Source organism: Callorhinchus milii, unplaced genomic scaffold (genome assembly GCF_018977255.1).
Source record: "Callorhinchus milii isolate IMCB2004 unplaced genomic scaffold, IMCB_Cmil_1.0 Scaffold46, whole genome shotgun sequence".
Classification (NCBI taxonomy): domain Eukaryota; kingdom Metazoa; phylum Chordata; class Chondrichthyes; order Chimaeriformes; family Callorhinchidae; genus Callorhinchus; species Callorhinchus milii.
In genome coordinates, this window is record NW_024704787.1 from 318573 (window position 1) to 336032 (window position 17460).

The 17460-nt window shown below is 41.7% G+C and overlaps 1 protein-coding gene across 1 annotated transcript; it reads left to right on the forward strand.

Moving 5' to 3' along the window:
* The first annotated feature begins 7736 nt into the window (after positions 1–7736).
* On the forward strand, positions 7737–16525 carry dipk2b (divergent protein kinase domain 2B). Its single transcript, XM_007901711.2, has 5 exons — positions 7737–8073; positions 9731–9995; positions 10752–10925; positions 12460–12748; positions 15415–16525. Exons 1-5 carry the CDS (start codon positions 7883–7885, stop codon positions 15759–15761), a joined length of 1266 nt encoding a protein of 421 aa, XP_007899902.1. The 5' UTR covers positions 7737–7882; the 3' UTR covers positions 15762–16525.
* The last annotated feature ends 935 nt before the right edge of the window (positions 16526–17460 follow it).

A 17460-nucleotide genomic window follows, 5' to 3' on the forward strand; every position in this document is an offset into this window, starting at 1 on the left:
AGACATCTTCCTGACTTGAAAGGCGCTATAAAAAATCCAAGGACTAATAATAATAATTGTTAGCCAGGACACTGGGAGAAACTCTCTTCTCTTTTCGAACGGTGCCTTGGGATGTTTAGTATCCACCCGAACGGGCAGGCGAGACCTCGGTTTAACGTCTCATCCAAAGGACGATACTTCCGACAATGCAATCCTCCACTCCGAAGTACTGCATTTATTATTATTATTATATGAAATATTCTGAACATAAGTTTAGAATAAATAAATAGCAGGGTTAAAAATATATATAGTAGGTAATCTCTCAAAACCATCGGGGACACTGTGAGTTTTCTGATGTGGTCATTGTTCTGCAGAGAACATTTTGTTACTCATGGGAATCATTTCAGATCATCGTCTGGAAAGTATCACAGGAGGAGCCAGTGCTACAGCTTGCTAAAGAGGAAATACACTAGGAAATACTGAATTACAGGAAACAGTACAAGTGACGCTGGGTCAAATAACTCAGGAGAACAAGTGTCTTTGTTTCGGTCACTCGTTAATTTTTAGAATGTATTAGCAATATTATAGTGGTACATGTTGTTGAGAATTGGACCTCACATTTCTTTTTAAACATGAACATTCTCCCATCTTTCAAATGGCATGAATTGTACGATCTCTTTTATGTGGAAGTAGGATGGGTGACAGTTTAGTGCAAAATTGGATATCAATTCAATACTTGGTGATCTGTGAGTCACATTGGAAAATCTGCAAAGTCTGTAAAATAATCAAGGAGATAAGGAGCGACACACAAGGCTAAATAGAGTGAGAGGATAAACCAGGATGTTGGGAAAGAAATAAGCTAAGAAAGACAGATAGATTGACCCAGAGGGAAGCACAGTTTTGTGGGAGGGAGATAGAGCAATGGTTGGAGAAAAATGCACCAAAAGATACTGTAGATCCGTTTTCTTCGGTCAGCCAGAGTCTGACACTTGGCAACTCATCACCATACTTAAGCATATCCGGTTCCACATATGTATGTCACCCACAAATGGAAATTTCCCTGTATCTGGAATGGGATGCACACTCTTCGCTGAAAATTTGCACCCTGCTTTGCTTAATTCCGAACAGTATTAGTCACAGGTTGGCAAGAGCCAAGGATTGGGGACTCCAGAGTGTAAATTGGGATACTGCTGGAGTTTAACCAGGTAACGCCACATAACTTGCTATTTGAGAGCAACGTCTGGCAAGGAAGGGCAAGCTATGCAGTAGATCCAAGAGGAAAGAATCACACCGAGGAAGACAGATCCAGGGACAAGAGGAACCAACTGGGAGGTAAATATCAGGTGGCGAAGAATGACCTTTAAAGTAAGACTTGAAAACGTTTAAGCTCTGTGGAGTTTTCTGCCTTTTGAGGTGTACATTGAAGATCTACATTGAAGATCTATGACACTTTGAATACAGAAGCTGATTTCTCCCAATTAAATGATCAACCATACCTCATGGCTATTTGTGGGACCCTTGCTGGCAGGAAGCCAGTGTTGGCCCACAAGCTGGTTGCTACATTTGATAATAATTATTCGTGAAACTCTGTGAGATAATTGGATGGGATAAGGGGCTATATAAAGAAAAGCAAACTTTGTCTTTCAAACAGAGGGGACCTGATACTCCAGCGATTTTATTAGTGTAAATATTTATTTTTGTAATAATGCTGTTAAGTGACTGTATCCTTTTAATACAATGTGATGTTTAAATCTGACAGACGATGGATCCAGGTACCATAGGAAATGGGATTGTGCTGTAATACCTCGGGCCTGGGCACTGAATTATACACAAGTTCACCCACCGATGGAAACCACAGAACCCACTCTGCTTTTACTTAGCAGCCGAATTTCCATGTTGTTTACTGAGAAAATGTGGTTAGTGAACAATTCAGTGTTTATTTAAAATATTTAAACTGCAATGTAAAATATATTTTTTGTAATACTCTTAAACATAGGACTCATTGTGACTCATTCAGACAGCTGGAAATAAACTGTAAATAAGTCTGAAGTTTTCACACAGACCATGATCTTTGACCAAACCCTGTTCCTGCAAAGCTCTCTTGCGCCACATTGTGGCTAATATGAGAACTTCCCCACAAGACTCAACAGTTCAGAATTTCCAAACAGCAGCTAAACATCTTCAGGCAAATTATGCCAATTGATCCAAATCCCAACTAGCATCTATTTTCTGTAGTCTAATGAATGATCTCAACTGCTTCATTAAGTTGCAGTTCAAACTATAATTGGAGAGATCCAAAAACTAAGAAAGGAGGAATTAGTAAAATAGAAATAAAAAAAAAGTTCACCAGGTACAGTACATAAACAGCAACTTGCACTCATATAGCGCCCTCCACGCAGGGTAGCATCATAGAACGCTTAACAGTTGTGGAGCCTGACTCCGAGCCGGGGGGGCAGGTGGTAGCCATACACAGATCAAATAGGAAAGTTTTCAGGCGGGACTTGAAAGAGGGGAGAGATGGGGCAAGGCGGAGAGATTGAGGGAGAATGTTTCAGAGTTTTGGGGTGTAGTGGCTGAAAGCACAACCTCCGATGGTGGGGTGGAGGGCACGAGGGATGAGCAGGAGGTCAGTGCCAGTCGAGAGGAGGTGCCGGGTGGTGGATTGGGGAGTGAGGAGGTTGGAGAGGTAGGGAGATGCCAGGGAGTGAATGGATTTGAACACGAGTGTGAGGATCTTGAAGTCATAGTATCCCATTCAGTGATGAGGAGCCAGTGGAGACTGGCCAGAACTGGTGAGATGTGGGTACAGAGTTTTGCCTGGGCCAGTATGTGAGCGGCACAGTTTTGAATGAGCTGAATCTTGTGAATGGTGGAGCTGGGGAGACCGGCGAGGAATGCATTGGCGTAATCCAAGCGGGAGGTGACAAATGCATTCACGAGGGTTTGGGCTGCATTTGGGGTAAGGTACAATTGGAGGCAGGCAATGTGGCGGAGGTGGAAGAAGGCGGTCCTCAGGGACCGGGTGTGGGGGAGGAAGAACAGCTGCAAGTTGAATCGGTTGCTTAGATTGTATACTGGTTCAGTGAGTCTGAGGGAGAGCCCAGGGAGGTTGAGGAGTTTAGATCCACAGGAGTGAAGATGTTGACGGGAGCCAAGGAGTATGGCTTCCGTCTTGTCCACATTCAGCTGCAGGCAGTTTACACTCATCCAGGCCTTGATATCTGCCAGACAAGCTGATAGAATATCGGCGGACCTGCAGGTGGTACTGGAGAAGGCAAAGTAGATTTGTGTGTTATCCGCATACATGTGGAAGTTTACCCCGTGTCTGCGGATGACATCACCCAGAGGGAGCATATAGATAAAGAAAAGAAGAGGGCCAAGGATGGAGCCCTGGGGTACCCCGCAGGAGAAACCATTTGCTGAGATGAAATGGAGGCGGTTGGAAATGGAAACAATACAGCATGATGGATGCAGCAGGTGAAAAGCAATTACTATATTCCTCAGCAAGTTGGGGCTGTTTGAGGGTTGGATCAGCTTTCAGAGGAAAGAAGTGCAGGGTAGAATCGAAAGGAGAAACGAGAGGAAACACAGGACAGAATAGAGTGAGGGTAGAGAGAATACCAGGTAGAGGAGAAAAGAGACAAATTCATACATTTTTCCTAATTAAACCAAGTATTGACACCAGAACTAATAACTAATGTGACTTGTTGTTGCATTACCAATGAACAGCACAATGAGATCAACTCCACAAAAAAGTGTGCAATTCTCTTCATGCGACATAAGGTCTAAATTGATCCGCCTTGGAACATCCTCTTAATGTGAAAGCCGCTATACAAATGTAATTTGTTGTTGTAGAGCTTTCGAATGAGAACAAAATCTAACAGAACAAATATTTAAAACTTTTTTGCTTACAAAGCAAAGACATCAGACTACTTTGAACTGATGGATGAACAGACCAATGGACAGAGAAACAGACGAATAGATGGATGGACTGACAGACAGAATCAATCATTCTTTGGAAGGCAATTAATATTTTCAACAACAACAAGATTCCATTTATTCAAGCTCTGCCATTCATAATAATAATCGTTGCATTTGATATAGAGCCTTAGCACATCTTCTAGATGTCTCAAAGTGCTTCACAGAATATACTGTAAAGTGAATTGACTGTATATTTTGTGAGTGAAACACGACAGCCAATTGCGCTCAACAGTGTCCCACAAACAGTCATGGATTGAAGTAACCACCGAGCTACGGTGCTTGATAAGCAACAACAACTTGCATTTGTATAGCGCCCTTCAAGCGGGGTAGCGTCCCTGAGTGCTAAGCACTCCATTAAGCAACTCTGTGTGACAGGTGCTTTACAAATGAAAGTTGTTGTATTAACAGACTAAACAGCCAAAGCTGGTGGTGGTTAGGGCCTCATGTCTCACACCACCTCCTGTTTAACATTGGGTTAACAAGGATTTTCATATCCTTCTCGGTTCATCTCTCTCCTGCAGCTCTTCTTCTGCTCTTTCCATCCCTCTCTGGTTATCAGTTCTGCAGCTCCTTGCCTCTCCCAGTGCTCTCTTCTTTGACTTTGTGCTACTAACCTCGCTGGTTCAAACAGGATGCCCTGACTAGCAAGGATAAGTGAGATTAGCTCCTCATATTTAGTCCTTGTGTAACACAGCACCCTATNAAAAACCTTTCAATCACAGTAAAAGGCAGCAAAAATATTTTTGAAGTGGTGGTTAATGGGTATTTCTCGAAATGGAAGGAGGTGTGCAGCGGTGTCCCCCAGGGATCAGTATTGGGACCACTGCTCTTTCTAATATATATTAATGACCTGGACTTGGGCATAGAGAGCACTATTTCCAAGTTTGCAGATGATACAAAGTTAGGTAGGGTAGTAAATAGTGAGGAGGACTGTAACCAACTGCAAGCAGACATACACAGAATGGTGGAATGGGCTGACATTGGCAGATGGATTTCAATGTGGATAAGTGTGAGGTGATACACTTAGGTAGGAAAAATGATAGGAGGCAATATAGACTTGGTAGCTCAATCTCAAGGGGGGTGAACGTACAGAGAGATCTGGGTGTTCGAGTAAGCAAATCATTAAAGGTAGCGGGGCAGGTAGATAAGGCAGTAAGAAAAGGCATTTGGTGTACTGAGCTTTATTAGTAGGGGCATAGAGTATAAGAGTAGGGAGGTTATGGTTAATCTATACAAAACACTGGTTAGGCCTCAGCTGGAGTACTGCATCCAGTTCTGGGCACCTTACTTCAGGAAGGACATTAAGGCACTGGAAAGGGTGCAGAGGAGATTCACGAGAATGAAACCAGGAATGGGGAACCTTAGCTATGAGGACAGGCTGGAGAAGTTAGGACTTTTCCCATTAGAGCAGAGAAGGTTACGCGGGGACCTGATAGAGGTCTTCAAGATCATGAAAGGTTTCGACAGGCTAGATAAGGAAAAGCTGTTTCCGCTGGTAGGTGTGTCTGTGACCCATGGTCACAGTCTTAAGATATCCACCAAAAGAAGCAGAGGGGAGGTTAGAAGAAATGTTTTCACTCAGCGAGTTGTTCGAATTTGGAATGATCTGCCTGAAAGGGTAGTGAAGTCCGATTCGATAACAGCTTTTAAGAGAGAACTGGATAGGTATCTGGGGAAGACGGGTTTGCAGGGTTATGGGGAGAAAGCTGGTGATTGGGGTTAGTGAAAGTGACTTGCTCTGTCAAAGAGCCGGCACAGACTCGATGGGCCGAATGGCCTCCTTCTGTGCCGTAACATTCTATGAATCTAAAAGTTAATAAAACTAATAGCACCAGAGTATATTGGGCAATGGTGAATTACAAAAAATAAAACACTAGTAGCATAGATTACAAAGCTTACTGGTCCTGATCACGAGAAAGAACGTGGGTTGATTTTACACCAACCCCTCAGCCCCTCCTTAACTCAAGAGCAATGAGGCCAATTCTACTGCCTCCACAGCTACAATCAACGACAATAAAACAGTCCAGGGATGCAATCAGAAACATTTTCACAGCAGAAACACCATAGCTGACGTTCAGTGGGAACACCTGAACATCACGCAGTTTAAATTATAATGACCACTGAATTTGATGCAGTGTCTATTGAAACATTTCAATTTGCTTCACAGTAATTACTATTATGTATAGTATCTGTGTAATTCTAGGCAAAAGCAATAGTTATTTTGAAAATATGTATGTCCCATAAACAGCCATTAATTTAGTAACCATTTTTATAATAATACTCCTTGCATTTGATATAGCACCTTAACAGCTCCAAACATCTCAAAGCAATTTACAGAGTGTAAAGTATAGTAGCTGTATTTGTAAATTAATGTCTAGGATGATTGTTGGCTGGTCCAATGGGAAAAACTCCTTGTGTAATTGATTCTTTAATTCCACTTGAACAGACAGACTATCTAATGTCTCATCTGAAGGATAGATTCTTATCAAACTAACAAAGATTGATTGAAGACAACATGTTAACATTAACCATTAAATCAGTGGTTCTTCACGCACAAAGCAAGCACCGAGATTTTTAATACTCTGATCATTAAAAGCAGCAATTGTTTTATTAACTCTGTAAAATGAGAAATTCTATTATTAACATTGGATTGAACATTTTTAATAACTGGAGTAAGATAAATCCCAAAACCTGCAGCCACACAGAAGGACATGAGAACACATTAAATGAGGCCAAGGCCATTCAACCACAATAACTTGCCCTTCTCAGAGTACTTAACTGTGGTGAAGCTTGATACTGAGCCAGGGAGAGGGTTTGGACAAGTGCAAAGCCTATGTACGAACATCTCTCTGCAGGTGTTCTTCAGAGAGGAGTTTCGGTGAGACTGGAGAGAATACTGAGGTACAGTTGTAGAAGAAGGTCTTCATGTGTGACCTGAAGATGGACCAGTAGGAAACAAGGTGGAGGGATTGAGGCAGAGAGTTCCATAGTTTGGGGGCATAGTGGCTGAAAGCACAGATACTGATGGTGGAGTGGATGGGACGAGGGACATACAAGAGGCCAGAGCCATCTGAGCGAATGAGTGAAGGGAGCAGTTAGATGAGCGCGGTATGAACAGGTCAGCAAGGTAGGGAGGTGCCAGCGCATGAAATCATTTGTAAATGAAAATCAGCATCTTAAAGAAAGGTTCTGCACAATTTTCCCCGATTTCAAAGATAATGAAGCAAAACTCAGAAACATCCATCCATTCCTATATCTTGCCTACTCAACTGTGTCTGCTCGTTTTCTACTGAGGACATCTCTTTAGTGCTGATCTTTGGTGCCATTAGCAGTCGGGTGCCATTAGCAGTGGAGGTGAGGCCACATTCAGTGCAGTCATCACTCGTTTGCCATGGTAAGGAAACTTATTTAGTTTAAAAGTATTTATAATGATGATGACATACAGGCAGTCAGAATGTCAGCTGGCAATAACCTCTCCCTTCAGGCCAGGAAGTTAATTGTTAGCACAGTTTTACAAAATACCACAAGGTGAGAAGTTATTGCTCTAGTGAAATGCTTTCCTAGGAGCTGCTGCTGAGAAAACCAGGGCATTTGAGCTTTATCTACATCACAACAGAAGAGTGCGATGAACTTATCCTGCGGGGTGCAGATAGGAGGGAAACAGATGCCGCACTGTTTAGTATTGCTAGACTGGATAACAAGAGGAAGCATTTCCATGGCAACAACATTATCAGCATCCTCCATATTTCCTCTAAGAACAATCTACTCAAGACAACGCAGGGAAGGGCTATTCACTGACTGCGACCTTGGCCCTGTTTTCGTATGAACATCAAAAATGCTTTCCGGGTAGCTCATAAAGTTACGTTCAACTTCACAGAAAGCTCTCAATAGCGAGTGGATCGACCTGGATGGCTCGGCAGACATGTGGAGCTGTGCCACCCTGCTCCTTCTGTCTTTCGTGCCCTTGGCACTGAGTTTGAACACGGCAGCTAAAGCCAACGTGACGAAGGGAAGACTGGTCTACAACTTTGCTAGAAACTTTCTGGGTTTGGACAAGTGCAATGCCTGCGTAGGAACATCTCTCTGCAGGAAGTTCTTCAGGGAGGAGATTAGGTAAGACTGGAAAAATACTGAGTGTGTTCCCTGTGATAAACTCCACAGAAGGTAGGAGAGATGATCGCACTCAGAAACGCTGGGGTTCAAAAAGTGCTAGATCACGAAATTGCAACACAACGGTTGCAAAAAGCACCTCATGACAGAACCTCCCGTGCATTACGTCAATCTGACTCGCTGGACTTTGTCTCCAAGATCTCCTCAGAGCCAAAGGCACATGAGTTGGAGTGACGAACAGGGGCTCCCTGCAGAAAATAAAGATTGTATTCGATTGTGTTTTCCAAGTGCTAAGTGGTGGGTACACCATTCGAGTGGTTTTGAACTTCACTGTAAATTGGTTAATAACATATCTGTAAGGAAAACATAATATAATGCCTTAGCACGTCATCAAAACATCTCAAGGCTCCTCACAGGAGTTTACTGTGTAGTGTAGTGATTGTGTAATTGTGGGCATACGTAACAGCAATTTTCTCACAGTGATATCCCACAAACAGCCATGATAGATTTTATCTGGGAGTTTGTGGTTCAAGACACCAGCAGAAACTTCCTTCTCTTTCCAAAAAGTGCCATGGGATCTTTAAGGTCCACCTGAACAGATAGAAAAGTTCTGTATGTATGTATGTATGGATGTGTGTGTGTGTGTGTGTGTATGTATGTATGTGTGTATGTGTGTATGTGTGTGTGTATGTGTGTATGTATGTATGTATGTGTGTATGTATGTATGTGTGTATGTTGTGTGTGTGTATGGTGTGTGTGTATGTGTGGTGTATGTATGACAAAAACAGTTTAAAATATGCAGCATTGGTTTAGCACCAGCATAAACTCAATGGGTCCAATGGCTTCTGTCTTTGTTGTAATTTCAATGATTGTATCAGTTTGAAGAATGGGGTGAAAGCTGAAAAACATTCAAACGCTAATATTCTCTGCAGCTTGACTCTTTCATATCAGTTGAGGCTTGTTGCACTTTGGCGTTTCAATCTCCTTTGCCCAATTGAAAAGTTCTGAAAGATACAGTGATATTGCTCGTGCTTAGATTGGGGGTCACCTTATACTGAGCAAACACGGCAGATTCAATCTTCTGAATTTAAGAGCCCAAAGTCCTGTACCTTATATTTAAACACAATGTTCTCTGCTTTGATCTATTTTAATGAAATGTTCACTTGGAATGTAATGGCACCACTTTTCTCGTTGATGCTAGTGCAAATTTCCCTGGAGACAAAGTTGTAGTGGTTTTGGAGACATCAGGTTGTGGCCCTAAATAACATTGGTTGCTCACTATGTGACTGTTTGTGGGACATTGCTGTGTGCAAACAGGCTGTCGCGTTTTGCCCACAAAAATACACAGTCAATCTACTTTACAGTATATCCAGTGAAGCACTGTCAGATGCCTTAATGATATAATAAGGTGCTATATCAAATGCAAGATTATTATTATTAGAAATATCTTTAAATTCGCCTCAGTTTCTACACGTGCTTGAATAGCAATAATTCTTTTTTTCAAAAATACTAATTTCTTAGTATAAATAAAGTTTGAATACTGAACGTAGTTATGTCCTAATATTATACTCTTCTCTATTAACTTTCACTTTGGTAGAAGTACTTTTGGTCCTTTGGTCTTTTGCTCCTAGATCTGTGATCCAAACTGCTATTATTACAGATTCGAGAAATGGTTGTCCTCAGATTTGAAGCTACCTCCCAGCTACAAGAAGACTTACTCTGCAAATTACACTTATGATATTGATAGCTGGAGGCCTGTTGTCATCTCTCGGATACAAAGCAGATCCTGGGATGAAAATTCTGACCAGAAAATATGCATCTCAGCATCGATGGATGTCACCTGCAGCATTGAAAGGGTCTTGAGAAACACGGATCGTTTCCAGAAATGGCTGAAATCCGATCGCCTCACCCCTGAGTTGGTTCAAGTAGGTTAATCCAGCTCCTTTACCAAAAAGATTGCTTCCAAGATTGTCCAAAGTATCAGACCCCAAATGAAATGGCTGGAGATGCTTCAGGACATGCACAGCCACTCTTTTTGTACAGCGGAAGAATCACTGACATGCCTGGTCATTAAAAGGCCCATATAATAACGTAGGACTTGGGTTACCAAGGACCAAATAGTCTATTCTTGAAGAATTTTGCATTGACACCACAAATATAAGGAGAAAGCGAATATTTTAGAAATGCAATAATTTCACGTTTTTATCAAGAAATATGCTAAGAAATACAACAACAACAACAACTTGTATTTATATATCCTTCACACCGGACATTGCTTAACAATGGCAGAGCCCGATGCTGGGTCATGGGAAGGGGGAAGGTGACTGTAGGTATGGTCACAGAGGAAGGTCTTCAAGCGCAATGTGACAATGGGGAGAGAAGGGGCAAGACAAGGGGATTGAGGGAGAGTTTCACAACTTTGGGACGCAGTGGCTGAAAGCACGGCTGTGATGGTGGGGCAGAGGGTCTGGGAGACAAGGAGGAGGCCGGAGCTAGTCGAGCGGAGGCAGCAGTTACTAGAGTAGGGAGAGAGCCGGTTGGAGAGATGGGGGGTGCCGGTGCGTGAAGGGATATTGCAAATTAAACCTCATAGAATTCAGTGTTAATAGATGAGTTCATACAGGTTTCTCTTTTGTACTGAAAATGCACAGATTTTGTACGGTTTCTCTTTCTAACCGTAGGGTCTCTCCAGCCCCCTGCTGCGATGTCCCTCTCAGCGGCTGTTGGACCGGATTGTGCGGCGTTACGCTGAAGTCCGGGACTCTGGCAGTGTACTGATGCGGGGCTTCACTGACCGCAATAGACTACGACTGCTCTACACGCTGTCTGTCAGCACACACCCCATCATGCTGCAGGTACAGCCAACAACAGCCATTGACAATCAACACCTGAAATTCCTCTATCTGTGAAAACACGGGCACAAAGTCGGTTTAACAAACTTCCTGAATTCACAGAGCTGCGTGACTGTCTGTAATTTCTCAGTGTTGAGTGTGGCAGTGGTCATTTTGCCACCAGTCATGAAAATGATTCAACTTGTCCAGAATAGTAAAACCAGAGGACACGGGCTGCAATTGAAGGGAGGTAAATTCAGAACGAATCTATGCAAAAACTATTTCAGTGAGCAAATAGTAAACCTGTGGAACAGGCTCCATGGGGAGACGGTTGAAGCAGGAAATGTTGATTCTTGGGATATAGTGCATAGGTAGTTTGAGACATGCGACCACTAGGAAGGTGGAAGGCGAACTAGATGGCTCTTGGTCTTTTTTGGTCGAGCATTTCTTATTTTCTTATGTTGTTATGAAATGTTATGGGGGAGAGGGACTAAACAAGTTGCTCTTTCAGATAACCAGCAAAGGCACAATGGGCTGAATAGCCTCCTGAAAAAATCTATGATTCTATGATTTGACTTTCTCTGTAGTAGAAATATGGACAATTATCTCTTTAATAACTATTTAACAAGACCATAACAGGATCAGTTTTTACACTTGATATATTTAATGTAACAATTTTGCAAGTTATACAAAACATATCAGCACAAACGTGTGATATTTCACCCTGTTTAATCCCATCACTCACATGAGAGAACAGAAGAATTCCAACCCCTGGATATTACAGTTTTCTGATTTGCTCATTTACAAAAATGGCCAATGAAATTTTCTGCTATAATCTACTTTTATCCTAAGATCAAGATATAAATGAAGTATAAATAAATAGTATTATACTGAGCACGATGGGTGATTGGAGATATTGGAAAGTGGATTCAGGATTTTGTAAATCAATACCTGGCTGTTGACTTGGATAGCACAAGAATTGCAAACCCACTGGTTCAGAATATGTCTCTTAATTGCCGGAAAATAGTTTTTTAGAAGACATCTTTGAATTGAGAAGAATTATTTAATTAAAAATGAAGATCACTGATGTAAATTATATTGTTGGTTTCTGGGTATCAGTCAGCCAGATGTATATGTGTACCTTGTACACTCACCATCTCAAGATATTAAGGAAGGGGAAAGATGCCAGGTTTGAAAATCTTAGCATGAGGATGACTGGGACAAAAAACAGCAACGGAATTCTGGCTCACAATGTTTGTCTACGAATAAGCAGTCACTACACTTGCCAGCAATTACTTATAAAGCTCTTTAAGGTGTTTGACATAATAGGTGTTATATTAAATGCAAGGATTATTATGCATCATCATTATTAATTCTGATTATTAGAGTTTATTTGAAATATTTCACAAACCTAATTAAATCTAACCACTGTGCTGTATGCCATTTGTGAAAGAAGACAAGAACCAACTAACAATTTAAAAGATTGCTAAAAGCTACAAGGAAATGTTACTGTCACAGATTACAGCTCACAAATTCTAACAAAATGTGTTATTCCCAGCTTTTTCCAGGGACAGAAGGATGGCCCTTCCCACGATATTTTGGATCCTGTGGTCGTGTGTTTGTGACAGCATGGACAACATCCATACGAGAATTTTATAATGCACCTCCTGATGTTACTGCTGACATCGCCTACCAGCTCCTGCGTATCACCCATTCCCTGGGATATAATGATCTCAACTATTTCCTTTACTACACCAGTGTTCACAGTAACATGTTCGGCACATTCGAAGATGGGCGCCTCTACATTACAGACACCAGCAAAATAGGCATCATCGACAAGCAGGAAGGTAGGCAGTGTTTGTTCAATGCAATGGGCTACTTTTAAAGTTTATAGTATTGCCCATAATTATTGTAAAAAGTGCAAATTTTTGTGTGCTCCTGTGATCACTTTTGTAGGAGTGATTTTCTATAATCCATAAGGTTTATTTTTGTACGTATTTTTAGTTTGTTATCTTCACCTTGACTCCCCCACAATAGCGGGTTGTAGTCCCACACTGAATGTACACTTGCAACCTACTCCTCTAGCTTCCATTAGGAGTGTGATAATTGCTTGGATATTTCTTTCATTCCCTCTGCAAAGTGCCTTACTTCTACTCGAACGTGGGTATACGCATCAGAGAAATATTACATAAGGCATGTTGTAACACCAAAATATTTTATTTAGATAGTGTCAGTTTAGTTACAGTTAGAAGGAAGTTAAAGAGAATTTAGATGTTGGCACACAAATGTGGTTACAGATAAATTTACCTGTTCCAGTGGACTTTAAAGGTCCCACAAAACTATTTGAAAAGGCAGTTTCTCTCATTGTCCCGGTTAACAATCCTCCAGATAAAGTGGTCATTTACTTCTTGGCTGCTGTGTGACCTTTTGTATACAAGTCAATTGCTGGGTTTGCCTACAGTGTAATATACACTCGCTACTCTTGACAGCAATTACTCTTCAGGACTTTGAGATGTATTGCAGTTTTGGCCACTTAATCTGAAATCCAAAGATTATTTTTGCCAGTTATTAATGGGCCATTGTATTCAAAATGAAGGTTTGGCATATTTTGTTTGCGGAAGCAGTGGAGACAGGGGAGCCATGACTTATTGACTTCTTAGTGCCAGATGCAGGTGAAACCAGTGCTTTCTGGTGTGATTTATGTCACTTTAGTCTACTTTCGAATAAAAATAATTTGCCAAAGTGTGAATGAATGAAAACGGTGACATGAGCCCAGTCCTTGATCCTACATCCAGTACCAAATACATTGAATTAGTCAGTTTAATAGTAGCACTCTCGTCTCTGAGTCAGAAGGTTGTGGGTTCAAGCCCCACGTCAGGACTTGAATTTACATTATTTAAGATAACACTCCAATGTGCTGCCGGGGAGGTGTTGTATTGTCAGAGGTGCATCCTTTGGTTGAGATCTTACACCAAAGTCCCATCTGCCTGTTCAGGTAGATGGTAAAGATCCCATGGTACTATTCGAGAAGGGAAGAAAGTTTCTCCTGGTGTCCTGGCCAACAGTCCCCCAAATAAAATTGGTTACTCACTCCGTTGCTGTTTGTGGGACATTGCTGTGTGCAACCTGGCTACCGTGTATCGTCCACAAAATACACAGCCAATCCTCTTTACAGTATATCCTGTGAAGTGCTTTGAGACATATCGATGACATGATAAGGTGTTATATCAAATGCAAGGATTATTATTATGTTAGTTTTATTTTGGCTAATTGGCATCCTTTTTCAAAAGATCGTTGTGATTTACTCCACTTCTCTGATCACATACAGGCTTCACACAGACTAGGGTGTTCTTAAAAAATAACTCAGGGCTGACAGATATTTGTTGATATGCGATTGAATAAAATACACAGGTTTGTCAGGTTTTGCCCACAAATACACAGCCACTCACTTCACATTGTATCCTGTGAAGTGCTTTGGGACGACCTCCTGACGTGAAAGGCCCTATGCCAAATGTAATGACTATTATTATTAGAAGATACATAAATGTGATTTTCGATGTGTCTGATCCAGAATTGCCAATCAGAGCAGGACACAGCGAAGTGCGATTCTTGCTCACCTGTTGGGTGTTACTGTGTGAGGTACTCAAAGGCTGCTTTGTCTCTTGACCAGATGGAGCTGCCAGTCAGTCAAGCCTCCTACTGAAATTAGCACATGTTTTGACAGGATTTGGCCAGGCTGTTTAGCAGGAGGATAATATCTCTGTGAATCTTTCTGTTCAAAGCAAGGGACTCACTATAGGGTAAAAGTTAGTCCTGCCAAAACCACAGTTTCACCTGCCTTCTCCACACCCTAGAATAGAACATGGAGCAACTGCAGAATTTTAGAGCTTCTTATGTTTCAGATATCTCAATGTTTTACAGGCAACTATTGTCAAGTGCAGCGACTTGTTTTCATAGTGCCTCTAAGAGAGTGAGGTTGGTATCCCTGCTAATGAGTAGACAGAACTAATTATAACAATATAATAATCTTTGCATTTGATATAGCACCTCATCACGTCATTAAGACGCCTCAAAGCTCTTCACAGAATACTGTAAAGTGAATTGATTGTATATGTTGTGGGTAGAATGTGTGTTACTGTTTGCTACATTCCTGAATGGTGATTTGAACATGGGCACTGACTGGTGGTGCCTGACACACTGCAATTTCACACTCATTAAGAGCATACGCTGACTAATGCAAATACTTCACATGGGAGGAGAGGAACTGTCAAGTCACTCATCAGCCCGTCTCCAGGGATCAACAACACATTGAGCTGCACTTACAGATATCCACAGCTTGGATGACCTCAACCTGAGGCAAATGGAACCTATGGGTTTGATTATTTGGTGTTGTCGGCCAAACATAAATCAGATACATTTATTTATAATAAAATGATGATCTGTCAGGTTGGTTTTACATCTTTACGAATTGTTTATGAATGACCTATTCATGTGTTACACTATGTTTCTGCAGAGAAGGAATACATTCATGAAGTACCCCAAGAAAAAGACATTTTCTCCTGTCTGACTTCAGACTGCGAAACAGACCTTACTCCTTGTGGGACGGTCAGTGAGGCACAGAGCCTTGTCATGGTGTGCAGGGACATCCTGCCTCCCTTATTAGCAGGTAAATTCAGCGACTCTCCATCTCTCCAGAAAAGAGTAGACCGATCTCTGAGCCTCTGCAGTGACAAGACATTCCCTGCCAAGGTTACCATCGAAGCATCCAATCAACTTATGGAATTGTTAAAATCCTTGCGAACTTGTGATCCCCGCTTTGCCTATAGATACCCCGAATGTAAATACGTGGAAGGCTACTGATGTCCAGTTCACTCTCAACTGTGCTTTATTGCCTGCAGGAGGAGCTCCTGAATCTACAAAGGACTACGCTTGTTTGAATTGAACAATAACAAATTATATTTGTATAGCGCCTTTCATGTTGGGAGGACGTCCCAAGTCGCTGGACAGTCAAAGATTTGGAGCCAAGCTGGGGCTTGGGATCAGGAGGGGTGGAGGGTAGGGGTAGGAGATTAAATGACATTTGATTGAAGGGATTGACTGACATTTGTATAACCTGCCTTGGCTCTTACCGCATTCGCCTGAGATTATTCATAGTGAACAGTTTACCAGAGAGGCATGGCACAAACATAATGTTTTTATGTATTATGCACAACTTGATTTTTTAAATTCCTGTCAATCCATCTTTGTGTGTATGAGACCCAATGGAAACATTACTTTTCAGAGAAATAGTTATAAAAAGATGGCCCAACCTCCACACTGTGTTAAATGATAATTTTATAATCTACTGCACCAACTTATTCTTTTTCAAGAACTCAAGACTTAACTAATTACAGTTTGGGGCCCGACATGTCAAGTGACTGCCAGGATGGTGGAAGCTGAACTAGATGGACTTTGGTCTTCTTTTACCTAGAAAATTCTTATGTTTTAACTCCTAACCTCCCTCAGTCATTCCTTCTTCCTACAATTCAACAACAACAACAACAAATTGCTTTCTGCAGCACCTTTTCTGTCGGAGTGATGTCCCAAGGCACTGGACAGTGAAGAGTTTACACCCAAGCTGGGTGTTGGTGTCAAGAGGGGTGGGGGACAAGGGGGTGGAGATGGGAGGATGACCAAAGAGTCAAAGAGGATGATCAGGTAGTCTTCACAAGATTTAAAGACAAAGCTTGGTATTATGTAATAACTTTGTCACCCTGTCTCCTATTCTTTTCTACCTTGGTTATGTCCTGTACTATGGGCCTTGGCTGCTCAATAGGTTTTTTCTAAATTAAAATATACATCTGTAATAGATAAATAGAAACAATGATTCTGCTTTCATACATAAATAGAAGATGATATAACGATGGAACACCTAGGGAGAAAGTGAAACAGACTCTGGAAGATACTGAAAACATACATAGAATTATCTCATGGTCAAGAGGATACTTCACCCACAGTGGGAATGAAAAGCAAGTCCATCTTTTTGGTTATTAGATCCAATGTTCAATTTGGGACAGGAATCTGTGAAATACAGATTGAAGTAACACCCCGAATGTTTACACATAGGCAAGAGATACAATGCTGCAACCTAGCCCCACAATGAGCCATTACACACCAGCGGGTTGCAGGCTTGATTCAGCGGGATGGTCTATGCTGAATTTACTATTCTCAGCCAGGGCAGTAGATAGAACACTGCAATTGACATGGGGGTGGTGTGGGGAGAAAGGGAGATATCAGCTGGGTTTCCCGCTTGTGATCACTAATGGGTGACTAATGGGTGACTCCTGCTAGAAAGGGTTAGGGTTGGGTTTGGCTGCGATGTGCTCAAATGACGAATAGCTGCCTCAGATGTGACAGTAACTGCTGTTTGGGTGAGGTACTGGATGTTGCGCAGCGCAGATGGGAATTGTTCTCTAGCAAGTCATTGTCTTCAATAAAGGGAGGGGAGAAAAATAAAATCATTAGCTGGGACAGTTAAGTGAACAGTCCATTAACTGCTGTCCGACACAATGCTGGTGAT